The 25,209-nt window shown below is 34.9% G+C and overlaps 2 protein-coding genes across 2 annotated transcripts in view; both read right to left on the bottom strand.

The window, feature by feature from the left end:
* Positions 1 to 2,311: 2,311 nt before the first annotated feature.
* On the bottom strand, positions 2,312 to 4,143 carry LOC127835652 (piggyBac transposable element-derived protein 4-like). Its single transcript, XM_052362090.1, has 4 exons — positions 3,973 to 4,143; positions 3,336 to 3,680; positions 2,719 to 3,270; positions 2,312 to 2,500 (listed from the first exon to the last, which is right to left on the bottom strand). Exons 1-4 carry the CDS (start codon positions 4,141 to 4,143, stop codon positions 2,312 to 2,314), a joined length of 1,257 nt encoding a protein of 418 aa, XP_052218050.1.
* A 9,808-nt stretch (positions 4,144 to 13,951) lies between these two features.
* Positions 13,952 to 25,209, bottom strand: part of LOC127835651 (myosin-VIIa-like) — a 32,563-nt gene continuing 21,305 nt past the window's right edge. Inside the window, exons 15-21 of the mRNA XM_052362089.1 lie at positions 23,649 to 23,735; positions 22,607 to 22,832; positions 21,793 to 21,859; positions 20,428 to 20,544; positions 19,844 to 19,927; positions 18,823 to 18,942; positions 13,952 to 17,376 (exon numbers count right to left, since the gene is read on the bottom strand). Of these exons, the coding sequence (XP_052218049.1) occupies positions 17,293 to 17,376; positions 18,823 to 18,942; positions 19,844 to 19,927; positions 20,428 to 20,544; positions 21,793 to 21,859; positions 22,607 to 22,832; positions 23,649 to 23,735 (785 nt within the window). The 3' untranslated portion in view covers positions 13,952 to 17,292. The remainder of the gene's footprint in view (positions 17,377 to 18,822; positions 18,943 to 19,843; positions 19,928 to 20,427; positions 20,545 to 21,792; positions 21,860 to 22,606; positions 22,833 to 23,648; positions 23,736 to 25,209) is intronic.

Genomic DNA, 25,209 nt, shown 5'->3' with positions numbered 1-25,209 from the left:
GATCAACAATTACCACTTATAACATGACTAAGAAAATCTTATGTGAACTTGTAAAACCTTGTCCCACGTATAACCCTAAAAGCTCTTTGCGACACAGTTTTGTGGGACTAGTGACCAGCCTGATCACTACGTCACGATGTAAACTGTCATGTGAGAACATTGTACAGTGTCAGTTTACTTTAACCCTTTCCCTGATAGACCCCATATCTGATTTGCCACTCCAGGCCAATACCAGTCATGCTGTTCTGATAACAGTGACTCCATATAAGGCTGATAAGCCTGACTACACCATCTCAATAGGGTTATTGCAAAAATATTGGAAAAATTCTCAACTGTTACGCCTGTCTTGTTTAAGCTTAATTTTCACTTATTTCCTTTCATTTCACATCATTTGTGTAAATGTAAAGATTGTAGAGAAATAAATTCTCCTTCCAACCATATAAATTTTAAGTCTGTATTGTAAACATCGCATAAGAAATGTTTGAACAAACAAAGAAGACATACTTTTTTCAGATAAAACAGAATGTATTCAGTGTTGAATTTACAAATACACATGATTGCAATGCATATTCATATTACACATTTAATAATAAAATAAACATATATATTTACATAACATAAATATTTACATAACAATAAACATATATATTTACATAACACAACAACAGTATTTACACAAGCTAACAATTATAGGTTGCAATAAATTATAATTTGTAAACATATGAGACTTCTGTAGACAAAAGTTAGAAGTGTTTTTACAACTTATTGACTATTAAGTTTTTTTGGGCATGCTGTATTAAGCCAGCTTTTCACCTTAGCCTGACCTTTGTTAGCGTCCAATAGAATTCAAATAAAACTTCCCGCGGCCAAGTACAGATGAATACACTTCATTGACTGCATTGGCTGATTTGAGAATACGACCAGAACATTGGAAACATGTACGCGTCTTTGTAACACTGTTTTACTACGTGTTCAGCATGAAACAATTTTATATTTAATAAAGAGGCTTAATAGATAAAACAGTTTTACACTCAATCTTGACATCAATACAGTTTGTGCGTCCACCTTTTATTTTCAGAAGATTTTCAGCGCGAGAACGTTTGCACTTAAAGGCTATTTTCTCATATTTAGTACTAACTTCCATATTCCTGTCAACATGTTAACATGTTAAAGTATAGAGAGCAGTGGAAGGGAAGACTCACTTTAATGCATTGCATTTCAACTCGCGAGGTATATCGGGTCAATTTGCGGCCACTGTGTGTGAATGTCAGAGTTTACATACAGGTCATCGCTGCGTCTCTACCCTATGTGCTGATCGGAGTTTGCGGCCAGGAAAATAATCGTTACATAATAAAGAGGCTATAGCGTGAACTAGGTGAACTGGAATTTTCTTTAGACCAGACAGATGTTAAATGAAGATATCCAGCGATATCATATGGTATGTCAATAATAGATTCTTAATGTGTTTTACAACAATACCATGATAAATATTATTTTTAATTAATTTAACAAGAGTTATGCCATCATATTGACTAATGAATTAAGCATGAGCCCAATGATTCTCGATACTGTTAAAAATCGACTCAAATAGAAACGCCAGACTAACCACTAAAACAGGTTTGTTCGAAGAACGCGCGTATAAATATTTAAAATATATACGGATACTTCGCGTGTGGCCGGTTGACTCATATGTTTTAATTTCACTTCCATTCTTCTTTTGGTTTTCTGTATTGTATCTATACGTTTATGACTAGCAATATGTAATAATGTAAAATAAGCCGCGAAAACTCCGCGTATCATCCCGTACTGCGTTTGCTGCAGCTAAGAACTGCACAGAAAATGACATTCGCTATCTTTGATCTCATTCATTGAAGTTTTTACCTTTCATTAACTGCAACCACAATCAACGCCATATATCTTTTTTAAAGATATTTCTTGTTAATTATAATGCTACATGACAAATGAAATAAAATAAAATCAATTTTTATAATTCATGGCTTATAAAATTTAAAATATTAAATAAATTATTTACTTCTTAGTTTTAAAAATATAATAATCTGAATACAGAAAATATAGTTGCAATATATACAGTAGCAATGACCTAACCAATGTCCTTTCCTTAGCAACAATGTCCATGATAACTTTTACTTGATTGCATGACACTTTTTCCAAAAACGAAATTAAAAAGTGTCATTACAAGTAAAGTTATTACTCATCACAGACTGTGATAACTGGCGAAGCAACCATCCTGACACAGGTGGACACCGCAAGTAGCACACCCGAACTTCATCTCCTTCCGCTGCTTCAGGTATCAGGTGTGGTACTTGCAGGCCTTTGTCTTGTCGGAGAGTCGGAACATGACATGGCCCCCCATGTTCATCTGCTCCACCAAGCCATCTCTCCCTCTGCCTTCTGGTGCTGCACCTTTTCTTTTGCAGAACACCTCAGCCAGTTCCCGGACAAGTTCCAGGCGGAAATCAAGGTGGGTGAACCGATTTTCCTGCGGAACGTCAGTTTGTACATGATGAAGGCATTCACTATGCAACAGTTCAGAAGAAACCAGAAGAGGTATCGCCAGTAGTTCTTGGAACAGCTCCCAACGTCATACTTAGCGCGGTACTGATCATGCAGGTCGACACCACCCATATACATGTTGTAGACGTTCACACTGTGTGGCGACTGTAGCTGCAGGACGTTGACTCCACATCATCGCTGTACAGGTAAAATGACGATAGGGTCCCTCAACGTGAACAAGTGGTGAACAAGTCGCGTGTCCTGCCACACTGTGGCAGTCAGGTTGGTGTCGCCCATCTGCATGATCTTGAAGTCTCCGCGCTGTCGTACCTCTGCTGGTTTCTTCAACTGGCTCAGGAATCCCTTCCTGTTGACCCTGACAGTCCCGCAGGCGTAGAGGCCCTTCTCCAGGAGTTCCTTCATGAGAGGTATACCTGTGAAGAAGTTGTCGAAGAACAACCAGCCGAAGAAGTGGTAGATGTGGTCCACTAGCCTCATCACAACGTTGTCGCCAAGTCCATGTTCCGTCTGGTTATTCTGTGGCCCCAGGTATACCTCAAAGCGAGCAAGGAAGGCTGTCCTGGCATCACAGAGCATCCACACCTTGATTCCCCTCTTGATCGGCTTGGCGGGCATATACTGTCTAAAGCTGAGGCGGCCGGTAAACGCAATCATGGCCTCGTCAATGGAGACCTCCTTGTTGAGTGTGTAGATGTCCTGGAATGTCCGGCTGACGCTCTCCATGACAGGTCGCACCTAAAAGAGTTTGTCGTATCCTGGCTCTCCCCTTCCTCGCTCAGTCGACCATGGAAGTACTGCACCAGCTTCTGGAACCTGTTGCATTTCATGGTGTTGGTGATTCCAGCATTGTTGATGAAGGGATTGGACGACCAGAACATCTCGGCATTGGGGAGCTGGTTGATTCCCATCAGGATGTTGATGGCCAGGAATGCCCTCATCTCTTCTTCAGTTGTGTCCTGCCATCTAAGGTCTGTTGGTATGTCCAGCTGTGCCATCTTCCAATCGAAGTAACCATTCGTATGCCCCACAATGGACTGAAGCAGCTGCGGAGAGAACAGCAGCCAAAAGTAATCCATGGGAGTGGCTGTGTCCACATCAAATCCATCTGGCAGGCGTTCTCCCGGCTGCTCGTTGAACTCATCAAACTGAAATGAAAAAAAGAAATAAATATTATTATTAACATAATTATATTATAATTATCAACAATTATAATATAAATTACTATATTATTTATAATATGATCGTGTCATGTGTAATATTTTATTTTATAACATGTACATTATATTACGATAATTTATGTTTAGGGCATTATAATTATAGGTATAATGTGGTGCTAGCGGTTACTAATGAAAAAAAATGTTTTGACATTTTCAAATTTGCACAGCAATAAATCTATGTTTTTATTTTTGTGTACTCAAATATTTTGTGTAGACGCACCCTCAATGGACTGAAGTCATCTGTCCAATTATCATCTGCAGCCTCAGCATCGGGAATAATGTCATAATTGGTCAAATCACCGACTTCAATATCAGAGTCAAACTCTGAGAAACCAGAAAACTCAGACTCATCAGAGTCACTGTCAAAAAGCTGATCTAAGTAATCAGCCATGGTTACAGAATAAATTTGTGCAAATAATACGAGGATATTAATAGTAATACAAGCGTATGCGAATGCAACAGGAAATGCAGTGAGAACCCCACCTTAAAATATCGAATTTTATACTGAAACATTAGGCGGTTAATCTTTTGATTTGTCGGCATTTTGTTTCATTTCAGACTCCATGCAGTTTTCAGATCATAATCTCTGTGCTTTATTACCCGAACTCATTAGTTTCTGGACACGTTTGGTACTTGAAAAAGCCACGGGGATTGCGTTTTATGGCCCAAACAAGCCCAAAGTGTCGAGTATCCCATGTGTTTTATCCTTAAATGTTAGATAAGCACGTGCACTATTAATTATTATGTTTGTCAGTACAAAAGGCCTACTGAATACCGCCGACTGCGTCTTTGTTTTATTGCTCAATCAAGCAGCGATAATCCAATATCCTGTGTATTACAAAAACACCAACTTTAGATAAGCACGTGTCGTCTGTCAAAATCATGATTTTATATGTCACTAAACATATCGAAGTAATTCTCGTATATGATTTCGGAAACGGGACTTGCTTTATACATTTATCATTACGATATTATTTTCATACAATTTGCTAAAAACAAAAGAGAACCAAACAAGCATACACAGACAACAGAAAATAAAAATAATTATGACAAATTAAATGGGAAAAAAAACGTTGGTTTATTTTTGAAAAATCACTTTTACTTTCTTCCAATTTCCAGAAAATGACTTGTACATATCGCATAAAATCTAAATATAGATGACGCTGTTAATTGGTTGTTGTAAAAGAAAATGAACTGTACACGGCACTTTGCGTGCAATCAGATACAGTACAATAATTGTTGCAATATTGAAGGAACTAAAATATGAAAATGATACAGAGTATATTACTTTTATTTTATTCAGAAAAATATCAAAATCATTTGCGAGAGACCCCGATACTCAAATGGAAATTTACTACGAAGCTTTTACAATGTTGTCGGTGCTACGCAGTTAATGTGTATAAATAAATATGCCCACACCTATTTTCGCGGGCTTTTTGTCAAGACCAACACTGGACACGAAAATATCATGGGCATATACATGTATTTATTTGTGGCTACAATTTGTAAAAGGACATGAACTGCACACGATGCGCGCACACCACATTAAGTTATTTACGCATGTTGGACTACCCTTGTTCCGATTGGACACCTATTTCATCAAATCTTTAAATAGAAACATATGTCGAAATTCATTTGATACTTGAGAAAAATGTTGGATGTCTGTGTTAATGCGTTTTTTAGCACTTTTGTCGTCAATAATAGTCAGAATTTGCATTTGAAAATGGACATTGGGAATATACGGGTTATCGGGTAATGGATAGACACAGAAAAATTGGCATGTATGCGGTAATCGATAGAGACGGTAATAAACGCATGTATCGGGGAATCGATAGACTCGGGATTATATGCATCTATCGGGGAAAGGGTTTAACCTACTGGAATGAAATTGTAAGAAGTGCTAATTTAAACTGACTTAAAGCACATAATACATATACAGTAGACTCTCTGTAAACCGGACGGTCTCGGGACCGGCCTGATCGTCCGGTTTTCAGAGAGTTCCGGTTTACCAAGAGTTTTCTTATTGCCGAAATATACATGGTATACATTGTGTACAGAATCACATAAAAATAAAACAAACCATATACATTAACATGTACCATGTGATAACTGTACGCAGGTACTGATGATGTTAATTGCATTCTTAAAAAAATTTTTTTTTATCGATTAAAAGCAAAAAAATAATCCATACCGACTTGTTTTGATTAATCCCAAAGTGAGCGTGGTGCTTTATACATGTACGTACGTGGCATTTGTCAGATAGGCGAGTGACGACACAAATAAGATTGTTGTAGATACACGATTTATTATTCAATACATACATGTACCACATTTCATAAAATATACACACAAGCCAAAAAACAGCGTCATAATTATTTTTTAAGATATTCATAATCTCAAAACTTACTTATTCTTGAAGTTTACGATTTCACGAAAAAGTCCAAGATCACTCTCTGCTTGAAAGCACATTTCTCCTTTACGATCTTATTTTCTGAAATGTTTAGAAGGCTATAAGATCTTTTAAAATACCCGAGAAGATCACAAAAAAGTGATCGTCGCAACGGCATGCATTATTTTTTTTAATTAAATTGTTTATCATTGGCGATAATAAATAATTAATTAAACGATCGAGTCAATCACTTTACTGTTTGGTGTTACCGCACGTCTATTATAGACATTCACAGTTTGTTTTACATTACTTAATCGGACTCCCATAGCGCGGTAACGACTTGACACCTTTATGGTATGTTTAATCCGATTATCGATAATTGAGCGAGCAAAACGTGTGACACCGCACTCGCTGTGCTGACTAGGTATTGTTATTTTCACGCCTCGGGCATCTTGAGAATTTAGACCGTCCGGTATACTCAATATATTTTACGTTGAAAATGACCAAATTTACGGAGATACCCGTCCGGTTTCCGGTTTTCAGAGAGTTCGGTTTATTCAACATTTATTAACAAAGAAATAGAAGAAGAAAATACGGGACTGGCCCGACCGTCCGGAATCGGGAGAGTTCCGGTATTCCGAGAGTCCGGTATTGGCAGAGTCTACTGTAGTACAAATGATTGCCCAGGTTAACAAGAATGGTACATTTTATTTAAAACTAATTCCAGATGGGCTATGTTATGACGTTTGAACTTGAATTGTGGCTTTGACATGGGCTTTTATAAAGAATACTTGTTAAACAATACAATATAGTCACTACTTATAAAGAATGTAAAATTATGCCTATGGTAGCCAAACTTATTTTAAGGGACCTTTTCACGTTTCGGTCAATTGACTAAATTAAACAACAATAGGGCCATGATGGCCATGAATTGTTCACCTGACTCAACCAAATACAATCACAACCCAGTTTTCATCAAGATAAACATTCTGACCAAAGGTTTTTCTATTATTTGAGCTAGTGACCTAGTTTTTGACCCAAGATGACCCAAATACAATCCCAACCCAGATTTTATCAAGATAAACATTCTGACCATATTTCATAAAGATTGGATGAAAACTGTGACCTTTATGGTCTATACAAGGTTTTTCTATTATTTGACCTAGTGACCTAGTTTTTGACCTAATGACCTAGTTTTTGACCCCAGATGACCCAACTACAATCCAGGGCTCAACATTAACGGTTGTCCGATTGCCCCTGGCAAGTATAAGTTAATTGGGTCCGGGCAAGTTATTTTATAATCTAGTTGTCCGCCTGGGCAAGTGCACAAAAGAACAAAGATAAACGTGTGTTTCTGTGGTTAAATAGTACAAATAATCACGAACGATTTGCCTAATGCACGAATTTACCTCGGCGATTGTTGTTTGCGGAAGTCCGAACTAACTACGCATGGTGCGCATGCATTTCCAAACTAAGGAACCAAACACCGTAAATGGCTTGGGATTCCAAGCATCTGTGTTCAAATGCTATTGTGTTTATCTTTTTCATTAATATTCAGTTACAAATAACATCGTTGGTGTTTTCAGTCACGAAGAAAACTACTAAAATTATATAACTATATAAAAACAACAACAAATAGCTTCGATATATATATATTTCATATTTTGCAACATACATTTTCAACAATCTTTTGCTTAACGTCAATTGACATTTTTGTTACGGTTCACGTGTTGTTTACAGTACTGTTAGCAGACGAGAAATTTCTAGTTTATTTAGCTTCGGCTTTACTGTAAGTCTGCAAAATCTTTAATTGCTGTAATCATTTTGTTAAAAGTGCAAAAATAAAAAAGGTTTTGTGGTGTATCATTTTGATCTCTATTAAAAAATATCAGGTTTACAGTTAATGCGATATTTCATGTTTGGGCAAGTGGCGTTATGTTCAGGGCAAGTAGATTTTCTAAGTACTTGCCCGGCATATGTTGGTTTTTAGGTTAATGTTGAGCCCTGCAATCCCAACCCAGATTTCATCAAGATAAACATTCTGACTAAATTTCATAAAGATTGGATGAAAACTGCGACCTCTATTGTCTACACAAGGTTTTTCTATTATTTGACCTAGTTTTTGACCTAGTGACCTACTTTTTTACTCTAGATGACCCAAATACCCGTCTCTAGATTTGCCACAGATTTCCACCAAATGCCATCGTTTGCCATGTAAAAGTGTGGCAAACGGTGAAAATTCGATGGAAAACGATGGAAAATGGTGAAATGCCATCGTTTTCCACTAATCGATGGAAATCAACAGTGGCATTCGATGTAAAACGGTGGAAATTTGATGGCAAACGGTGAAAAATTGGACTTAGTCTATTTTTGAAGTGGAAAATGTACATTTTGAATAGGAGAAAATGGCTCTTAGAAAATTTTGCAAGAAAAACTGAGTGGCAAACGGTGGAAAAAAAACTTAGAACATTTTCAAACAAAATGCTCTCTCAGAACAGAAAGTGAAAAACAGTTCTTTATTCAAATTGAATGTTCATCTAATAAAATGACATTGAATATGTGAAATTGACAAATAGAAATGGACATTTTTGTATTTCTAGATGTAAAACATACATAATACATAAATTATATACCGGTACATAATTGATTAAATGAAAAGATAAATAGGTAATGGTATAACATAATCAGCTCCCACAACATGTCTTTCTATAGAGGTATACATTCACCACACAAAGCTCAGTTAAATAAGAATTATAATTATTACAACTCTCAACAGATATCTGATACAACTAATCCCCTTCCACAGAGTTTGGAAATTCTGACTGGGCCTCACATGCACTGTCTCGCGGATTTCCTATAATGATTATATATGAATGAATATGACTGGTAAAATAACATAAGTAATCCAATATGTTAATTTAGCTTATGTATACTCGTTAATTTATTTTCTACAAGTCCATGTAAAAAAACAATAACTTTTTTGTAATTACTAAAAAAAAATTAATATTCAATTGATTTTTACAATTGGTTTTGTGAAAATTTATTTTGAGGGGAGCATATAGTCGCCGCTTCGTCTGTCCGTGCGTCTGTCCGTCCGTGCACAATTTTTGTCCGGGCTATTTCTCAGAAACTAATGACCGGAATTCAAGAAACTTTATGGGAAGCTTCACTATCAAGAGGAGATGTGCATATTATCAGTGGGTTCTGGTAGGATGATTTTTCACAGAGTTATGGCCCTTTGAAATTTTCCATTAACTGTACATATAGTGCAATTCTTGTCCGGGCTATTTCTCAGCAACTAATGACCGGAATTCAATGAAACTTTATGGGAAGCTTCACGACCAAGAGGAGATGTGCATATTATCAGCGGGTTCTGGTCGGATGATTTTTCACAGAGTTATGGCCCTTTGAAATTGTCTATAAAAAAATTATTGTCCCCCCAACTACTGTGCCCTCAAAACGTTTCCTTTTATCTGAATAAATAGTGCAATATTGTGAAAAAAAAACTTTGGGGAGCATCACCCGTCTCCGACGGTTTCTTGTTTTTAAATAACATGTATTTAATAAATCACCATAATAACTTTATATATGAGTCGCGCTCTGATAAAATGGGGTTTAATGCATGTGCATAAAGTGTCATACCAGATTAGCATGTGCAGTCCGCACAGGCCAATCAGGGACGACACTTTCCGCTTTTATTATATGTTTCGTTTTAAGAAAGACTCTTCTTAGCAAAAAACCAGTTTAGGCAGAAAGTTGTCCCTGATTAGCCTGTGCAGAGTGCACATGCTAATCTCGTATGACACTTTATGCACATGCATTAAACCTCCCTGCTCACAGAGCGGGACTCATATGTAAGTATATGCAATGTTTTTATTTTGGTATTTTGCGAAATTACTTGTATCTAACGATAAATATTCATTAATGAATATGGACAATCGATCTTTATGAGCTGTCATACATACAAACATGTACATTCAATGACAAAGATATTTTGATATTATGCATTTATTACAATGTGAAATGTATCTGTAACCAAGTAACTTCATAAATAACGATATTTATGTCACATAATTAATTTGTGATTATGAAAACGTTGTTAAACCTTATTTATTGTATGTGTTTTGTAACATTGACACACCTACACGTATAAATGTGCTAACTTTATACTGTGTACTTGATTAATTATCTTACCAACTTTTGTTCGACTGATGTGATGGACGAGATCTAATCATTCACACATGGTTGTTGTGCGTCTGAAAAGAAAGTACATAGTGCTAAAATTCAAACATTCCACAGTTGAACGAAAAAACTGATGAATGGATACCAAATACGTAAATATAAGAAATAATTATGGTAAATATTATGTTAGAATATGTTAATAATATTTACATACATGAACTGGACTGGAATGTGTCAATAGAAAACAGCAAACACACAATACACAACAATGATTATTCCGTGCAAATTCATTATAAATGTTTTTATGTATAATTCAAAGTACACAATTAACCTTTTGCTCCCAGTCTAACTTTCATTTTTTAAATCTTACATGTGACTGACATTGTAAATTTTTTATAATCATTTTGTGGTAAGAGTAAGTCAGTAAGTAAGGGTCATGATATTTCATTAGTTAATATACCTTAACGTCTGTCCATTTCTTGATAACTTTTTCTATCTTGGGGCTACACAATCAAATGCTGTTCACTCTGAAATTGAGTGATAGTTTTCAGGTTTGTGTTTACAATTGAAAATTAATTCTAAAGCTATGTACACTGGGTAATAAAGTAAATTCTATGCCAAAAATAAATATACACATAACAGTAGGCATTCGGATATACTATCCCGGTGGTGTAGTGGATGAGGTGTCCGCCTAGCGATCGGGATTTCGTGGGTTCGCTCCCTACTCGGGGAGCATTCTCATTATCTCCTCCATAGACACCATGTACACACATACACACACAGGCGCATACACACGCACACACACACACACACGCGCGCACACACTTTAAAGTAGCTCTATGTACCTTCATCTACGCGTAATCGCCATAAACGCCCCATGGGGTATTAGATAATCAACAGATAAGAGATAGCATGACAAACTTATCGAATATTCAAGCAACATCACAGAGTCGCGTGTGCTTAAACAATTGCATTTACCGCAGATAGATTAACAAGTAATAACAGTTTTACCATAAAAATGTTTACCATCAATATAAAGAAGTGAAACTTCAGCTGGTTCAGCAGTATTGCATTCTTATTATACACAAGTTCGTGGTCCTTTTATTTATGGAAAGTGACAAATTGCCAAAATAGAACGGCACAATACGAAACAACATCCACACCTAGAAGAATAAAGATAGCGTCACCGCTTGAACGGTCAATGCAAAGCACTTGGGGTTTAAATCGATTTTAGAGTGCTCAACCTCACACTTGGCCCAGCAACATTCATGATACATATACATGCAAATAAAATTTAACCTTATAGCATTGAAATTCAAATTAAATAATAACAAGAGCACCGCCTTGCGGGTACAGACCGCTCATCTATTTTTCTTTTTAAAGGTGAACAGAACAATCTCAATACTTCAATAAAAAAAGATGGATGGGTGGGGTGAGAGGGGTGTATAGTGTGGGGGTGTGGTCGGTCATTTATTACATTATTTTCCAAAAGTAAGAAATAAAAATGCAAAAACAAAATACAAATATTTTTTTTTGTTATGGGGGAGGGATTCTAGGGTGGGATAGTTGGACGGTCTTTCAAAAATAACATAGTAAAAATAAATATTTTTGTTTTATTACCATGTTTCCAAAAAAAAAATTGGGGGGGGGGGGGGGGGTGGGGTGGAGTCAGGGTATAGTGTGAGGGTGTGATCATTTATAAGATGATCTTTTAAAAAAAAAGGAAAAAAAATGTTTTTCTTGGGGGGGATGGTTAGGGTGGAGTCTATTGTAGTATTCATGTAAGAGTTGTTTTGTCAAAGTATCTATCAATCTGATCATAAATAACGACGTCATGGCAATTTTTGCAAAATTTAATTTTTTGACCTTGAGAATCAAGGTCCTTCAAAGGTCATGGTAAAATTCAACTGGCCAGGTACAGTACCCTCATGATAGCATGAAAGTATTTGAAGTTTAAAAGAAATAGCCTTGATACTTTAGAAGTAAAGTGGATGTAAACACAAAATTTAACCATATATTCAAAGTTACTACGTCAAAAAAGGGCCATAATTCCGACAAAATGCCAACCAGATGTATGCAACTTGTTCCGTACAGTCCCCTTATGATAGTTTGTGAGTGTTCCAAGTCTGAAAGCAATAGCTATGATACTTTAGGAGTAAAGCGACCCAAAACATAAAACTTAACGAAATTTTCAATTTTTTAAGTATAAAGGGGCCATAATTCCGTCAAAATGCCAGTCAGAGTTACATAACTTTGCCTGCACAGTCCCCTTATGCTAGTAAGTAAATGTCGCAAGTATGAAAGCAATAGCTGTGATACTTAAGGAATAAAGTGGACCTAAACACAAAACTTACCGAAATTTTCAATGTTCTAAGTATAAAAAGGGCATATAATTCTGTCAAAATGCACACCAGAGTTATCTTACTTTGCCTGCCCAGTCCCGTCATGATAGTAAGTGTACCAAGTTTGAATGCAATAGCTTTGATGCCTTATGAGAAAAGTGGACCTAAACACAAAACTTAACCAAATTTTCAATTTTCTAAGTATAAAAAGAAAACATTATTCTGTCAAAATGCATGCCAGTGTTATCTAAATTTGCCTGCCCAGTCCCCTCATGATAGTTAGTAAGTGTACCAAGTTTGAATGCAATCGCTTTTATACTTTATGAGAAAAGTGGACCTAAACACAAAACTTAACCAGACGCCGACGCTGACGCCGACGCAAGGGTGATGACAATAGCTCATAATTTTTTTTTTAAATTGATGAGCTAATAAAATGGAATTAAAATTCAATTCAATTGAATTACCATTTAATTACTCAAAAGTAGGAAGGAGATAAATGTCCGGAATCAATCAATGTCTGGAATGATGAAATTCAATCTTGGCATCCGCAAAATTACTGCAATTAATGGTCATGGAAATGTATAAGAAAATGATATTATTTAGCAACGTATATCCAAACGGAACATTATGAAAACAAATCGCCAAAGGAAATAAATTAAATATCACAAACATTTGTCTCCAAATGTTATGAAATTAAGTGTCATGGAAATGTATTAAAAAATACAATCAAAGAAATGTCATGAAAATAGATCACCAAAGGTAATTAAATCAAATAGCACTGAAATGTTTCATCAAAGATAATGAATTGCATGGAAACGTTTGACTAAAGGTTATGAATGCAATGTCATGAAAATGTATCATTAAAGGTAATAAAATGTCTTGAAAATTAATCAGCAAACTGTTTGCTATTCTGATAGTATTCTTTGAAAAAAAATGAAGAAAATGCTAATTTTAGAAATTATGCAGACAACATTTTAGCAGACGAAAAATATCCCAGCATGCAAAGGGTTAAAACCACTTTTCCCAGAGCGAGACTATTCTTTGTTTTCAAAATATAAATCTGATATATTAAGACATAAAAATAAAGAAATTCAAACTACAAGATACATAATCATAAATCAGATATTATTAAAGCACATTATTAAAACATTTTAATCATTTGAAACTTAGAAACCACTATTTTCGGTACATTGATGACAATCAAAAGCAACGTAAGAAGCTAGTATATGGCAAAGGTTCCAAAAGGTATAGTTTATTCCATTGTATGTAAACAACCCAAAAACAGATTCCAGAAGGTATAGTTTATTGCCTTGTATATAAACAACACAATTATATGTATATATGCAAAAATCATTCACATCTCTACAAACAAATAAGTTTACAAAGATAAGGTACAATGTCCACATTGGAATGTCCAAATACTGACAACGGGAAATGAACAATTTCTCTATTACAGCTTGGAATGATTTCACAGTATGACGGACCCAAACGTTCTAGCATATACAGTACATATACCAGTGTGAAGTAACAAAATAAGGGATCTTATAACAAAACTGTTTAAACTGCGACATCCAGGTTTTCTGTGGACCTTAACACATTGTCAATTAAATATTATTGAACAGTCAGTTATGCAGAAATCAAATATGTCTTTTTTCATGTTTTGTCATGTATGACTAAAAGTACACAATTTTATTACTTAGAAGATATCGTTCTTTCTAACTTCAGTAAATGTGTACAGTAACTTGTACAAAAGTGTGCAAAAATTCACTCATAGTTCATCAACTAGCATACACAAAAAATGGTACAAAACAATCCATATAAACTCTTAACTCAAGTCAAAATAACTAAGCAATGAAAGAACAAACAACAACATAGCCAACGTTGGCTTTAAAGTATCTAAATAAATATGCCAATGGTGTGATTAATAAGTATATATACATGCAACTTCCAACACTAAAATAATGATGAAAATATGTTTCAATACATTGAGACATACAATCTTCAGTGAAAACAAAACCCAACACATAAATATACAATTAATATTATAAACAAAAAAGACGTGGCCCGGTACCATAAGAAGCTGAATTGGTGAACAATTATGTACTGGATCTTTTTTAACCCCTTGCATGCTGGGAAATTTGTCCTCTGCCAAAATGTTGTCTGCTGAATTTCTTAAATTAGCATTTTCTTCAATTTTTTCCAAAGAATACTATAAGAATAGCAAACAGTTTGGATCCTGATGAGACACCACGTTCTGTGGCGTCTCATCTGGATCCAAACTGTTTGCAAAGGCCTTCAAAATTCGGTTCCAGCACTGAAAGAGTTAAAGCGTACTTGTAAATACAATGATGCTTTCTTTAAATGGCTTTTTTCCAAAACAACACTCACAGGTTCCTCCGTTCTACTGTTATGAGTTTTGCTCCAAAAAATATCGCTTTCAATCAAGCAACGGATTATTAATAAAATTTGATAAACTAATTTTTTATATTATCTACATATATTAAAAATTATTTCTCTCTTCTGCATAGGAACAAATTTTACTTTTACATTTGCAAACACAAACATGTATGTGAATACACTTACATAACACAATTAAAGAAATTATGCATTATTTTTTAAGTAAATGAACAAATCTAGTTCAGCAAAAAAGAATCATATACAAATATTAAATGTCACATAATCATGTTACATTTTTGGCATGAACAAATGTATTACACATAATATGAAATATTATCATCGTGCATGAACAATGTTCGTATATCATAAAATTACATATCAAAAGTCCTATCATGTTTACAAATCAAAGAATGTCAATGTTTTAAATGGAATTTTCATTTTAGCACATTATAATAAAAGTTCAATCACATGCCATGCACATATACAAATGGAATGTATGTTCAGTTCTTTGTTTGGGACTTTTTGCAATGAGCTTTTGGTTGTGTTAAAAATAAATATAAGTAGAAATAACATGTTTGAGCCGCTAGGAATTGACACGATAAGTAAAATGATTGTTAACAACAACATCAAATAACATAAATCTTTCAGAAAAAAATGGAATTATAAAGTAATTTGCAGCAATTCACTGGTCAAGGTTAAATGGAATGGTAGCAAAATATTTCAAATATAAATACTTAAACATACATTATATATATATATATTTATTATGGAACTCCTTCAATATAAACCTCATATTTTCCAAAAAAGTTACACATATTTAGGCGTCCTAAAACGTATGCACTTAAATAATTAAGACAATGTGTATTAAAAAGTATGTAGAATAAGTGTTGTTTTGAACAACAATATTAATTTAAGTAGATATAATATTTATACATACTTTTCTATGATCGACTTTGTTAATATATATTGTTAATATAGTGTCATATGACATTATCTGATGCCACAAGTGTTAATTATATATGGGTTTTGTGTTAAAACAGCATTGGCTACACAATATATTATGCAAGATAAACAACAATAGTATCTAGTCAGGGCAAATCTTATTGTAGCATTATTTATTTATTAAAAACAGTGTTTCTATGTACAAATTTTAACAACAATAAGAGAAAAAATATTAATATTTCAGCAGGCATTATGCGCTTATTGTACATGTTGCATTTCAACAACTGAGACAAAGATTAAACAGGGCTCAATCAAACTTTGAACTCCACATTTTGTGAGACAAACATTTTAGAGTCAAAGGTGTAAATGAGACACAAGAATCATTATAAAAGAATCTGTACATTGCCCTTATAAATATTTAGTTTTTCAATAATGTATCTGTATATTATTGTATACCAATATTGTATCTGTATATTACTGTATACCAATGTATATTGTAACCTTTTAAGAACGTGAACATGCACACATTACTATACTTTATAGTTCAAGGTAAATATTTCAACAATGTAAAGTTAACAGTATGCAATTGCATGTATATAATTTCACAACCACTTATTTTATAATTAACGACAAGATGAAAACATTTGACAACCTAAAAATGTAACAATAAAGATTAAATACTTTACAATAGTGTCTATGCATGTAATGGTCTATAATTTTATCAAAGAATGTAAAACAATTTATAAACCATCACTCAACATTTACCAAGTATTTTTCAAGACATTATGCAGAAATAATAACAAATATAACATGTAAGATATTTAGGAGTTCGATTTTTATGAACTATGCAATTGCTTATGAGCATATTTATGGATCTGAATATAAACTGTGTTTTACTATTTCCTTATCCTTGACATTTAACCCTTTATTGAAAATACAATCATGAAAGCCAGTAAGACCAAGCTCTGCATGTTGAATAAGGTGAAAATCAAATTATGAATTATGCATGTCACACATAGCCAACAAAAGTAACAATCTTCAAATAATCAAAAAGCTCTATTTCTTCTGAAGTTAGTACTATCTAACCATATTCATACCATTCAGTTTTAATCAAAACCTAGAAATGTCCTATGTCAACATATTTATACAAATGTTCTGTAAAGAAGCAAAGTCCTATGTCATCCCTTTAACACAATTCAGTATAACACCTGCCCTGAACCAGCCTGGACTGTGGGCGGGTTCTATTGTCGACCGGCTCCCGGCTTGTTCACAGGACTGTGGGCGGGTCCTATCGTCGACCCCCTGGGGGCTTGTTCATGTTTGTCAACATCAGGCTAATGTACGAGGTCAGTAGATCGTCCATTTTGTATCCCTGGTTTAAGTAAGAAATACGGTATTATTTTTCAGGTATAGTTTTTAATTTTTAGTTATATTTGTAAATTTGTAAATAAACAAGCAAATTCGTTGAATTGATATCCGCCGCCTATATGCTTCTGGACACAAAAGTTTTCTGGACAGATGGACAACACCCTTTGAACTCAATGTGTGACCTTGACCTTAACCCCTAGGATTATGGGTGTTGAATTTGAAGCACCCCCAGATGCTTGACAACAACTATGGCAACAACTATTGCTCTGGCTCATGTGTTAATGGAGATAAAGCTCTAAGATTATATTAAAAACCATTTTTTCAAGATACAAAGGACCATAAATCCGTTATTAACAGATGGTGTACAATGCCATTTGGAGTGCATCATCCTCTTATCCATATATATACTCATACCAAGTTTCAATTAAATCCGTTAAAGCACTTCCAAGATATGGCTCTGGACGGACGGACGGATAGACGGACAACGCCAAAACAATATCCCTCAGCCTATGGTGGGGGATAACAACAGGTTTTTATTCTGATGCATAGTAATTAAATCATCATCGCGTTAGTCTGAATTGGTTGAACAGTATATGTATAAACACATCAGAAGGAAACAATCCCGGTATGTTGACATAAATGCTGTTCTTTGGCCCTTCAATTTCAGCCTGGTTTGCCTTTTGATATATAATTATAATTTGTTATTAATCTGATTTGGACATGGAAAACAATCAAAATCACATTGATGAAAGCAGTCTTAATGTTCCATCTTGCATAAGTCAGTCTGTTAAAACTAGCGCTTTTAACACAAGTGAAGAATACCCCACCCCACAGGCACGGCATGTCATAATCTGCAGCTTGACTTAATAATCGTTACATAGACCATTAGCAATAAGTAACATAGAATAATAGATATTGCACAAGCAGCAATTCATATCATACCAACAATTCATGCAAATATGAATTCTGTACATTGAAGAGTATTGTTACTTTTTGTTTGTAAAAATGTGTATCTTGTGACATAGGGACAGACCAATGTCCAAGGCGTATCCAGAAAACATCATCAACTTCCTAAAGAGAGGAAGTATTAGCAATAAAATAAGATCATTTTTCAGTGCAGGCTGGTTAAGAAAATAATCAATGCACTTAATAATAGAGCCGCACTCTGTGGAAATGGAGCTCATTGCATGTGGGTAAAGTCTCGTCCCAGATTAACCTGTACAGTCCGCACAGGCTAATCAGGGACAACAATTTCCGCTTTTTATGGTATTTTTAGTTTGAAGGAAGTCTCTTCTCAGCAAAAATCCAGTTTATGTGGAAAGTGTTGTCCCTGATTAGCCTGTGCGGACTGCACAGGTTTAAACTTTACTGTCACTTTACCAACATGCATTAAGTCCCGTTTTCCCAGAGCAAGGCTCAATTAAAATGGGTCCATTAACTGATTGCTCACCAGGGATGTTTCACAGAGCAGTTTGCTGCCACGGAGCAGGTTACCGATGGTCATGTGGAAATACGTGTTACCACTGCTCCAGTTGGAGATCTTTGTGAATGGATGAGTGGCCAATATGTCCTGTGAAAGACAAACAAGAAGAAGTGTTTACAATCTTAACCCTTAACTGCTGAGCTACAAATTTTAACAAATTTACAGCCCCTTAGAAAAATCAAATAAAATTAAATACCTTTCTTACTAGATTCAAGTTTTGAACGTTTCATTTCCAACCCTAAGATACTGATAAGCAGCGAACAACATAAAACCTGAACAGCTTGCAAGTTACTCTCAGACTCTTCTGATTTATGCTGTTAGCAAAAGCCATTTTCACTTTATTTCGGAGTGGTAAAGGGTTAAGCTAGGCTGTCATATCGTGTTTGTCAGAGAAAAGAGAAAGCCATTTATTATATATAAATTTAGTCAAAATAAATTTATATCAAAAAACTTATCTCAACTGACATGTTAAAGTCAATAAGATAGACAGTTGATTGTGACAATTATTATTATAATGAAATCTAAGTATAAGAAACTGAATAAGAATAAATTTTATGTCAATAAACCTCTTGGAATAATAAAATTATTTATTGAACTGACCAGTGAAATTTACTGAAAAAACTTGAATAAAACTAAATGAATAAAGACTATTTCTTTGATGTATAATAATAATATATGTAAAAGTTATATTATTTTAGATATTTAATTCATTCTAGTGTCAGATCATTAATTTTATATATTGGCCTGTTTTCCGGATTGTGAAAGAATGTGGGACCAATTTTGCTTTTATGGGGCTTCTTTAGACAAGGGCTGTTTAGACTAGAGCCTCTTTTGCCATAAACCCCTTCCTTTTATGCCTAATAACACCTCCTTTAAGATGAATAATGATATAAGCAAAAAAAACTTCTCAAATTACTAATTGCAAAAAACTGAATGTATTGCCTATATATAATGTTAATTTGATTGTTTTCAAAATACAAATGATGACCTTTGTCTGGGGGTGGATCAAGTTGACCCCGTTCTTGTTGATGGCGATCAGGAGGATTTCTGGGTAACTGGAATCTGTCGTTTGCTGAAGATGAATAGATAGAAACGTTTGAACACTGCATTGGAAATGTTTTTCAATCAACATATAGAAAAGCATAAGTACATTCAAAATTATTGTTATTGATCAGTCTTTTTTAAAATATAATATCATTAAAACCGAACATGTCATGTAAACTGCAACGCTTTTTGGGAAAATACTGAGATTTTGAAATGCAAATATACTTTCTGCGTTTCCCTTTACTTCATGTTCATAACCAGTTTTATATGTATAATAAATACCAACTCATTTACATACTGTGACAAATACAATAATTTTTCTTGTTTTTTGACATTCATTCTTGTGAACAACAGACGACCCCAAACAACGACATTTCAATTCAATTTTTCAAATGCTCTAAAAATGCATTGGTCTAAGAAGCTTGAGAGGGTTAGGCAATAATTTATTCGATCAAAAATCTGAAATATTTTCTTTTTAATAAGGTCCCAAGGCAAAACAAAACTCTTTACAGGGGAAAGATAAAATACCTTCACTTCAAAGAAGGCCGAGCCAAATGTTGGCCACAAGTAGATCACTTTAAGGAATTCAATTTTGGCGTTGTCTTGAGTCATGCCTGCATCAGCGTTGTACTGGCTTAATATGCCCTGAAAAAGTACGTAAATAATGGTCAGTTTTTAGTTGTTAATTGGCAAATATACAATGACTTCAAGTTCTGAGGATAAGCATTTAGATTTGTATTCATATTAAAAACAGTATCAACTGGTTTTATAAATGCCTTTAAAAACACACATTCACTTAAGAGATCGTAAGTGCACTGTTTATGAAAATACGGTATTTGTGGTAAAACGGTCTCTGACCAAGTTTTATAAATTTACTGGTTTTTAAATTACACCAGTGCTGTTGTTGTTGTTTTCATTTTTTTCACATTTCACTAGTTACTAATTTTTGTATCTTTCTTGTCACAAATACATAGAATAAAACAATACATAAATACTTCATGTACAAAAAATTTACTTCATGAGTTTTAAACAACACAACTTTATACTATTAGCCACCAATACCCCAAGACATTGCATATCAAAATGCATGGATGTAGCAATATGCAATAGAAAACCTAAAGTATAAACAGTGGCATAACTTAAAAAGCAATTTCTAAAGTAGAACAACACAAATTGCAGACACATCAATTCATCATAAGGAACAATCCATGCAAGTTGGAATGCTGTATGTTGGAAAGTGCCAAGGGTACTTTCTCAGGCTATTTTGATTTATTGAAAGACAGACAGTCAGAAGACCAAGGTGATTCCGGTGTACCCCACTCTCTACTTTCTACCAGGTTGGGGAGGCAGGGTGGGGTTGACGTGGATATGGTTTTCCCGACTTGGAGATCATAGATTTGAGCCCCATTGTGGGAGCGTTCTTTAAATCTCTCAAATAGACAACAAGTACTGGTTCAAACCAGGAAACAGACTCAAGAGCATTTCAATAGGCCTTTGGCTTTTAATGCAGTTGAAATCAAGTAAATAGGTTTAGAAAATAATAATAAACAAGAGATGTGTTTGTAAGAAACACAATGCCCCCTATTGCGCTGCTTTGAAATATAATTTCAATATATCATTTGGCAGGTTTAGAAATTATCTCCCTTTTAAAGCTTATTACTTCCCATGGATTGTTTTTGTTTTACTTTTGACCTTGATGGATGACCTTGACCTTTCACCACTCAAAATGTGCAGCTTCATGAGATACACATGCATGCCAAATATCAAGTTGCTATATTCAATATTGGAAAAGTTATGGCCAATTACACACAGACAAACAAACGCACTGACAGTTCAACTGCTATATACCACCCAACAGAGGGCATAAAAATCCAATTTGAAGAGCTTGCTTACCCTCTTCCAGTCGTCAGGTGACTGAGCCTTGGTAAGATCTGCGGGAATCAACTCTCTCAACATCTTCCTGAAATCAGATGAAATACAGATTTGAAACGTTATGCCGATTGTTACAGCATTTTCAGTGCTTGAATGGTACGAGTATTGGGGGAAATATGAATACTTTTTAACCACATTGGACAATTTACAATCACAAATATATTTTAAAAAACTTAATGACTCACCTGTGCACAACCTTTCGTCCATTGTTTGTAGTCAGTCATGAATTGTCCTTTTGCAACATTTACCTTGTGACCACTCTAGTGGCCATCTTTATTGCATATTCTTCATAGAATTTTGTCAGAACATTTGTCCCAATGATATTTTCGCCTTTTTGAAACTGGGTATGTGGGGTCAAAAAGGTCAGTAGGTTAACTTAAGTCACATTTTAGCCAAATAATAATGAAATTTGTTTAGAATATGTCTTCTAGTAATATCTAGTCCGATATAGAAAATGGTTCTGCTGTTAAAAAAGAGCTGCTGGTGATGGTATGGCAGTTTCCATTAAATAGCTTAAGCCAGAAATTACCAGCTATTGTTAGTTTAATGGCGCTAGAACAGTTAAGTTCATTTGTATCTCAGATTAGCCCCTAGTTATCATCATCATCATCATCATCATTATCATCATCATCATCATCATCATCAATATCATCATCATCAATATCATCATCAATATCATCAAAATCAATATCATCATTATCATAATCATCATCATCATCATCATCATCAACGCAATCCTCTACCTCTTCCGTTATCATTTTCACCACCAACTTACACTAGATTCACGAGGCCAGTTTTGTCCTCGCCGAACTTCACGCGGTAAATCAGGGCGGCCAACCGCACTGCCTCTTCACGACTGCACTTGTGGTAGCCACGGAGAAGCTTAGGCAGCTCCTGGTGGTAGTGGAAGATCAGGTCGGCGTTCATGTCCTTGCCGGGGATCAGGTTGGTCCACAGCTTCTTCATGAAGAACACTTGGTATGTGAACTGGGGAGTGGGGCCTGGAAATGAAAGGTTGACAAGTTGTCAGACTATTCTGCTTTGATATTGATGTCTATTCAGAGGTTATGGAAATTAAATAACTTTTCTTGCAATTATTGTTTAATCTATAACAATTTTTGTTCTTATATTTGTGAATTATAGATTTAACTGAATTTTGTGCAAAATCTAATAATATTACAGCTTCATTTTTTTAACAGAGTCTTACTGTTTGTAAGTGTTATAGATGTGGCTTTCGGAGAAATAGACAAAAATTTAGTATTTTATATCCAAATACAATACTGTTTTCTGGATGCCTGTTTACAACATACGGAGCCCATAGCCGATCATGCTTGTAATTATATAACCTGATGAACCATGTTTGACATTCAGCCTCAAATGACCTTGACCTTTCACCAAGCCGTGATAGACCTTCTCAGAGTGGTTAACATATTGCATCAAGAATGATGTAGGCATGCACAAATATACACTTGACTGATGTGACTTCTACATTGAGCTTTCTGCAAGCTGTCACACCACAAAATGAAGAGAACTTGTGTGAAAGTACAAAATTTAAAAAATGAACCACGCTCTTGGGAAATGGAGGTTAATGCATGTGGGTAAAGTGTCACAGATTGGCCTGTGCAGTCAGCACAGGCTTATCAGGAATGACACTATCCGCCTTAACTTTGTTTTTCCTTATACCAGACTTTCTTTAAACGAAAAGTACAATATAAGAGTTAAGTGTCTTCACTCATAAGCCTGCGCAGGCTGCACAGGCTTATCTGGGACGACACTGCATGTACATGCTCATTGTCCAAGAACGAGGCTGCACGTACCATCCCTGGTAGCCCTGGCTTTCCTGATCCAGTCAATCAGGTGACGCACAAAGTCAAAGAAGAAATCTCCCTCCGGGACGCTGATCACTGAAAATATACAAATATGCAATTTCTAGATAAAAGGTTTTAGAATAAAGGCTATTTGGATTTTTTTTTAAATATCTTATTAGTGAGTTAATGTTCTGTCTAATTTTATACTGATACCAGTTATTTAATAATGTGATTCCAAGAGTCACAGTGTATAAACCAATTTTATCATACCCGGATGTTGCGATGTGATTGCCATGGCGAAATGATTATTTGGCATACGTGCGTTGCTAGAAAGGTAAATTATTTTCCTTTTTTTGTCGTTATGATGGTCTTCAAACAGTTATTAATATCCAGCTTTAAAAGCAGATTTCTCAGGCATTCTGTTACGCATTGTATGCATTGAAAAAAGGATGAAATGCGTTACTGATCACTGCACATCTCGTCAAATTGTCATGATCTAGTTTTGAAATCTTTGTTTACTTGGGTTTTAACAAACAACAAGAACTATTTATACGGCAGATGTTAGATTAAGAATGTGCACTTTCGATCATTACAACGTATTTTTTTAGGGATTCTTTATTACATCAGATATATGCATTTAATACTACACACGTGTGCTTCTACTTCTGTATCAATGATTGCATAAACTGAATCAATCATCTGTATAATTATAGCGATTATTATGAATCAATTATTGAGATTTTCAATATGTGATTTTTCCGTCCTCCTAAATGTTTTAAACAAATATGAAACAGTGTCATTCACTTGATTGATTACACATGTTGAACACTGACAGTTACACTTGGTAAGAAACAACGTTAGAATGTGTTATCTGTAAATTTCAGTGCTCCAGCTAGGATTTAAAAAAGGGCAGGGGGGCTTTTTTGTCAAAAAGGCACTTTCGAAGCGGAGTATTTTGGCAAAAGGGCACTTTCAAGCACACGGGGTTTTCTAGAATGCTTTATTAATTATCACATGTAAAAAAACTATTTTTTTTAAGGGCAGGGGGGCCCTAGGAAGGGCAGGGCGGAGGTTGGGAGGGTAGGGCAGAGGTTCGGGAGGGCAGGGCTGGGAGCCCTCAAATTGAGCCCAGCTGGCGCACTGACAAATAGATAGCTGGCACACACATGCATGTACAAGTGTTGGTTAATAAAAGTTTAAGGAATATCATTTACAGGTATTTCTGTCTGTTATTTATTTCAAATTTATTTTAGCTGAAACTTCGTCCTATAATAATATGCATTTATGACATAGCCACTGTTGCATGGCCTATAGTAATACGGGATTTCAGTAATTCGCACACGTAAGTGTACATTATATACATGTGCCTATATTTTGGAAAAATAATGCAAATTCTAAATCATCCAAAATCAAGGTTACCCTTTCATTATAAAGTTGAATTCTAAATAATCCAAAATTAAAGTAACCCTTTCATTTTAAAGTTGAAGAAAATATCGTTTATTGTTTCTTTCTCAGGTCATACGTAATTTAAGACAGATTGCCAGTATGAACAGTTTATGCTGCTGCTGGT

Source organism: Dreissena polymorpha, chromosome 6 (assembly GCF_020536995.1).
Source record: "Dreissena polymorpha isolate Duluth1 chromosome 6, UMN_Dpol_1.0, whole genome shotgun sequence".
NCBI lineage: Eukaryota > Metazoa > Mollusca > Bivalvia > Myida > Dreissenidae > Dreissena > Dreissena polymorpha.
Note: the sequence above shows the minus strand (reverse complement) of the source record. Positions and strands in the feature narration are given on the sequence as shown.

Coding starts and splice junctions, on each gene's coding strand:
- LOC127835652 (XM_052362090.1), bottom strand. CDS start 4,143: ATGGCTGATTACTTAGATCAGCTTTTTGACAGTGACTCTGATGAGTCT. Junction 3,681..3,972: donor ATGACTTCAGTCCATTGAGG/GTGCGTCTACAC, acceptor TTTTCATTTCAG/TTTGATGAGTTCAACGAGCA. Junction 3,271..3,335: donor GCAACAGGTTCCAGAAGCTG/GTGCAGTACTTC, acceptor AAACTCTTTTAG/GTGCGACCTGTCATGGAGAG.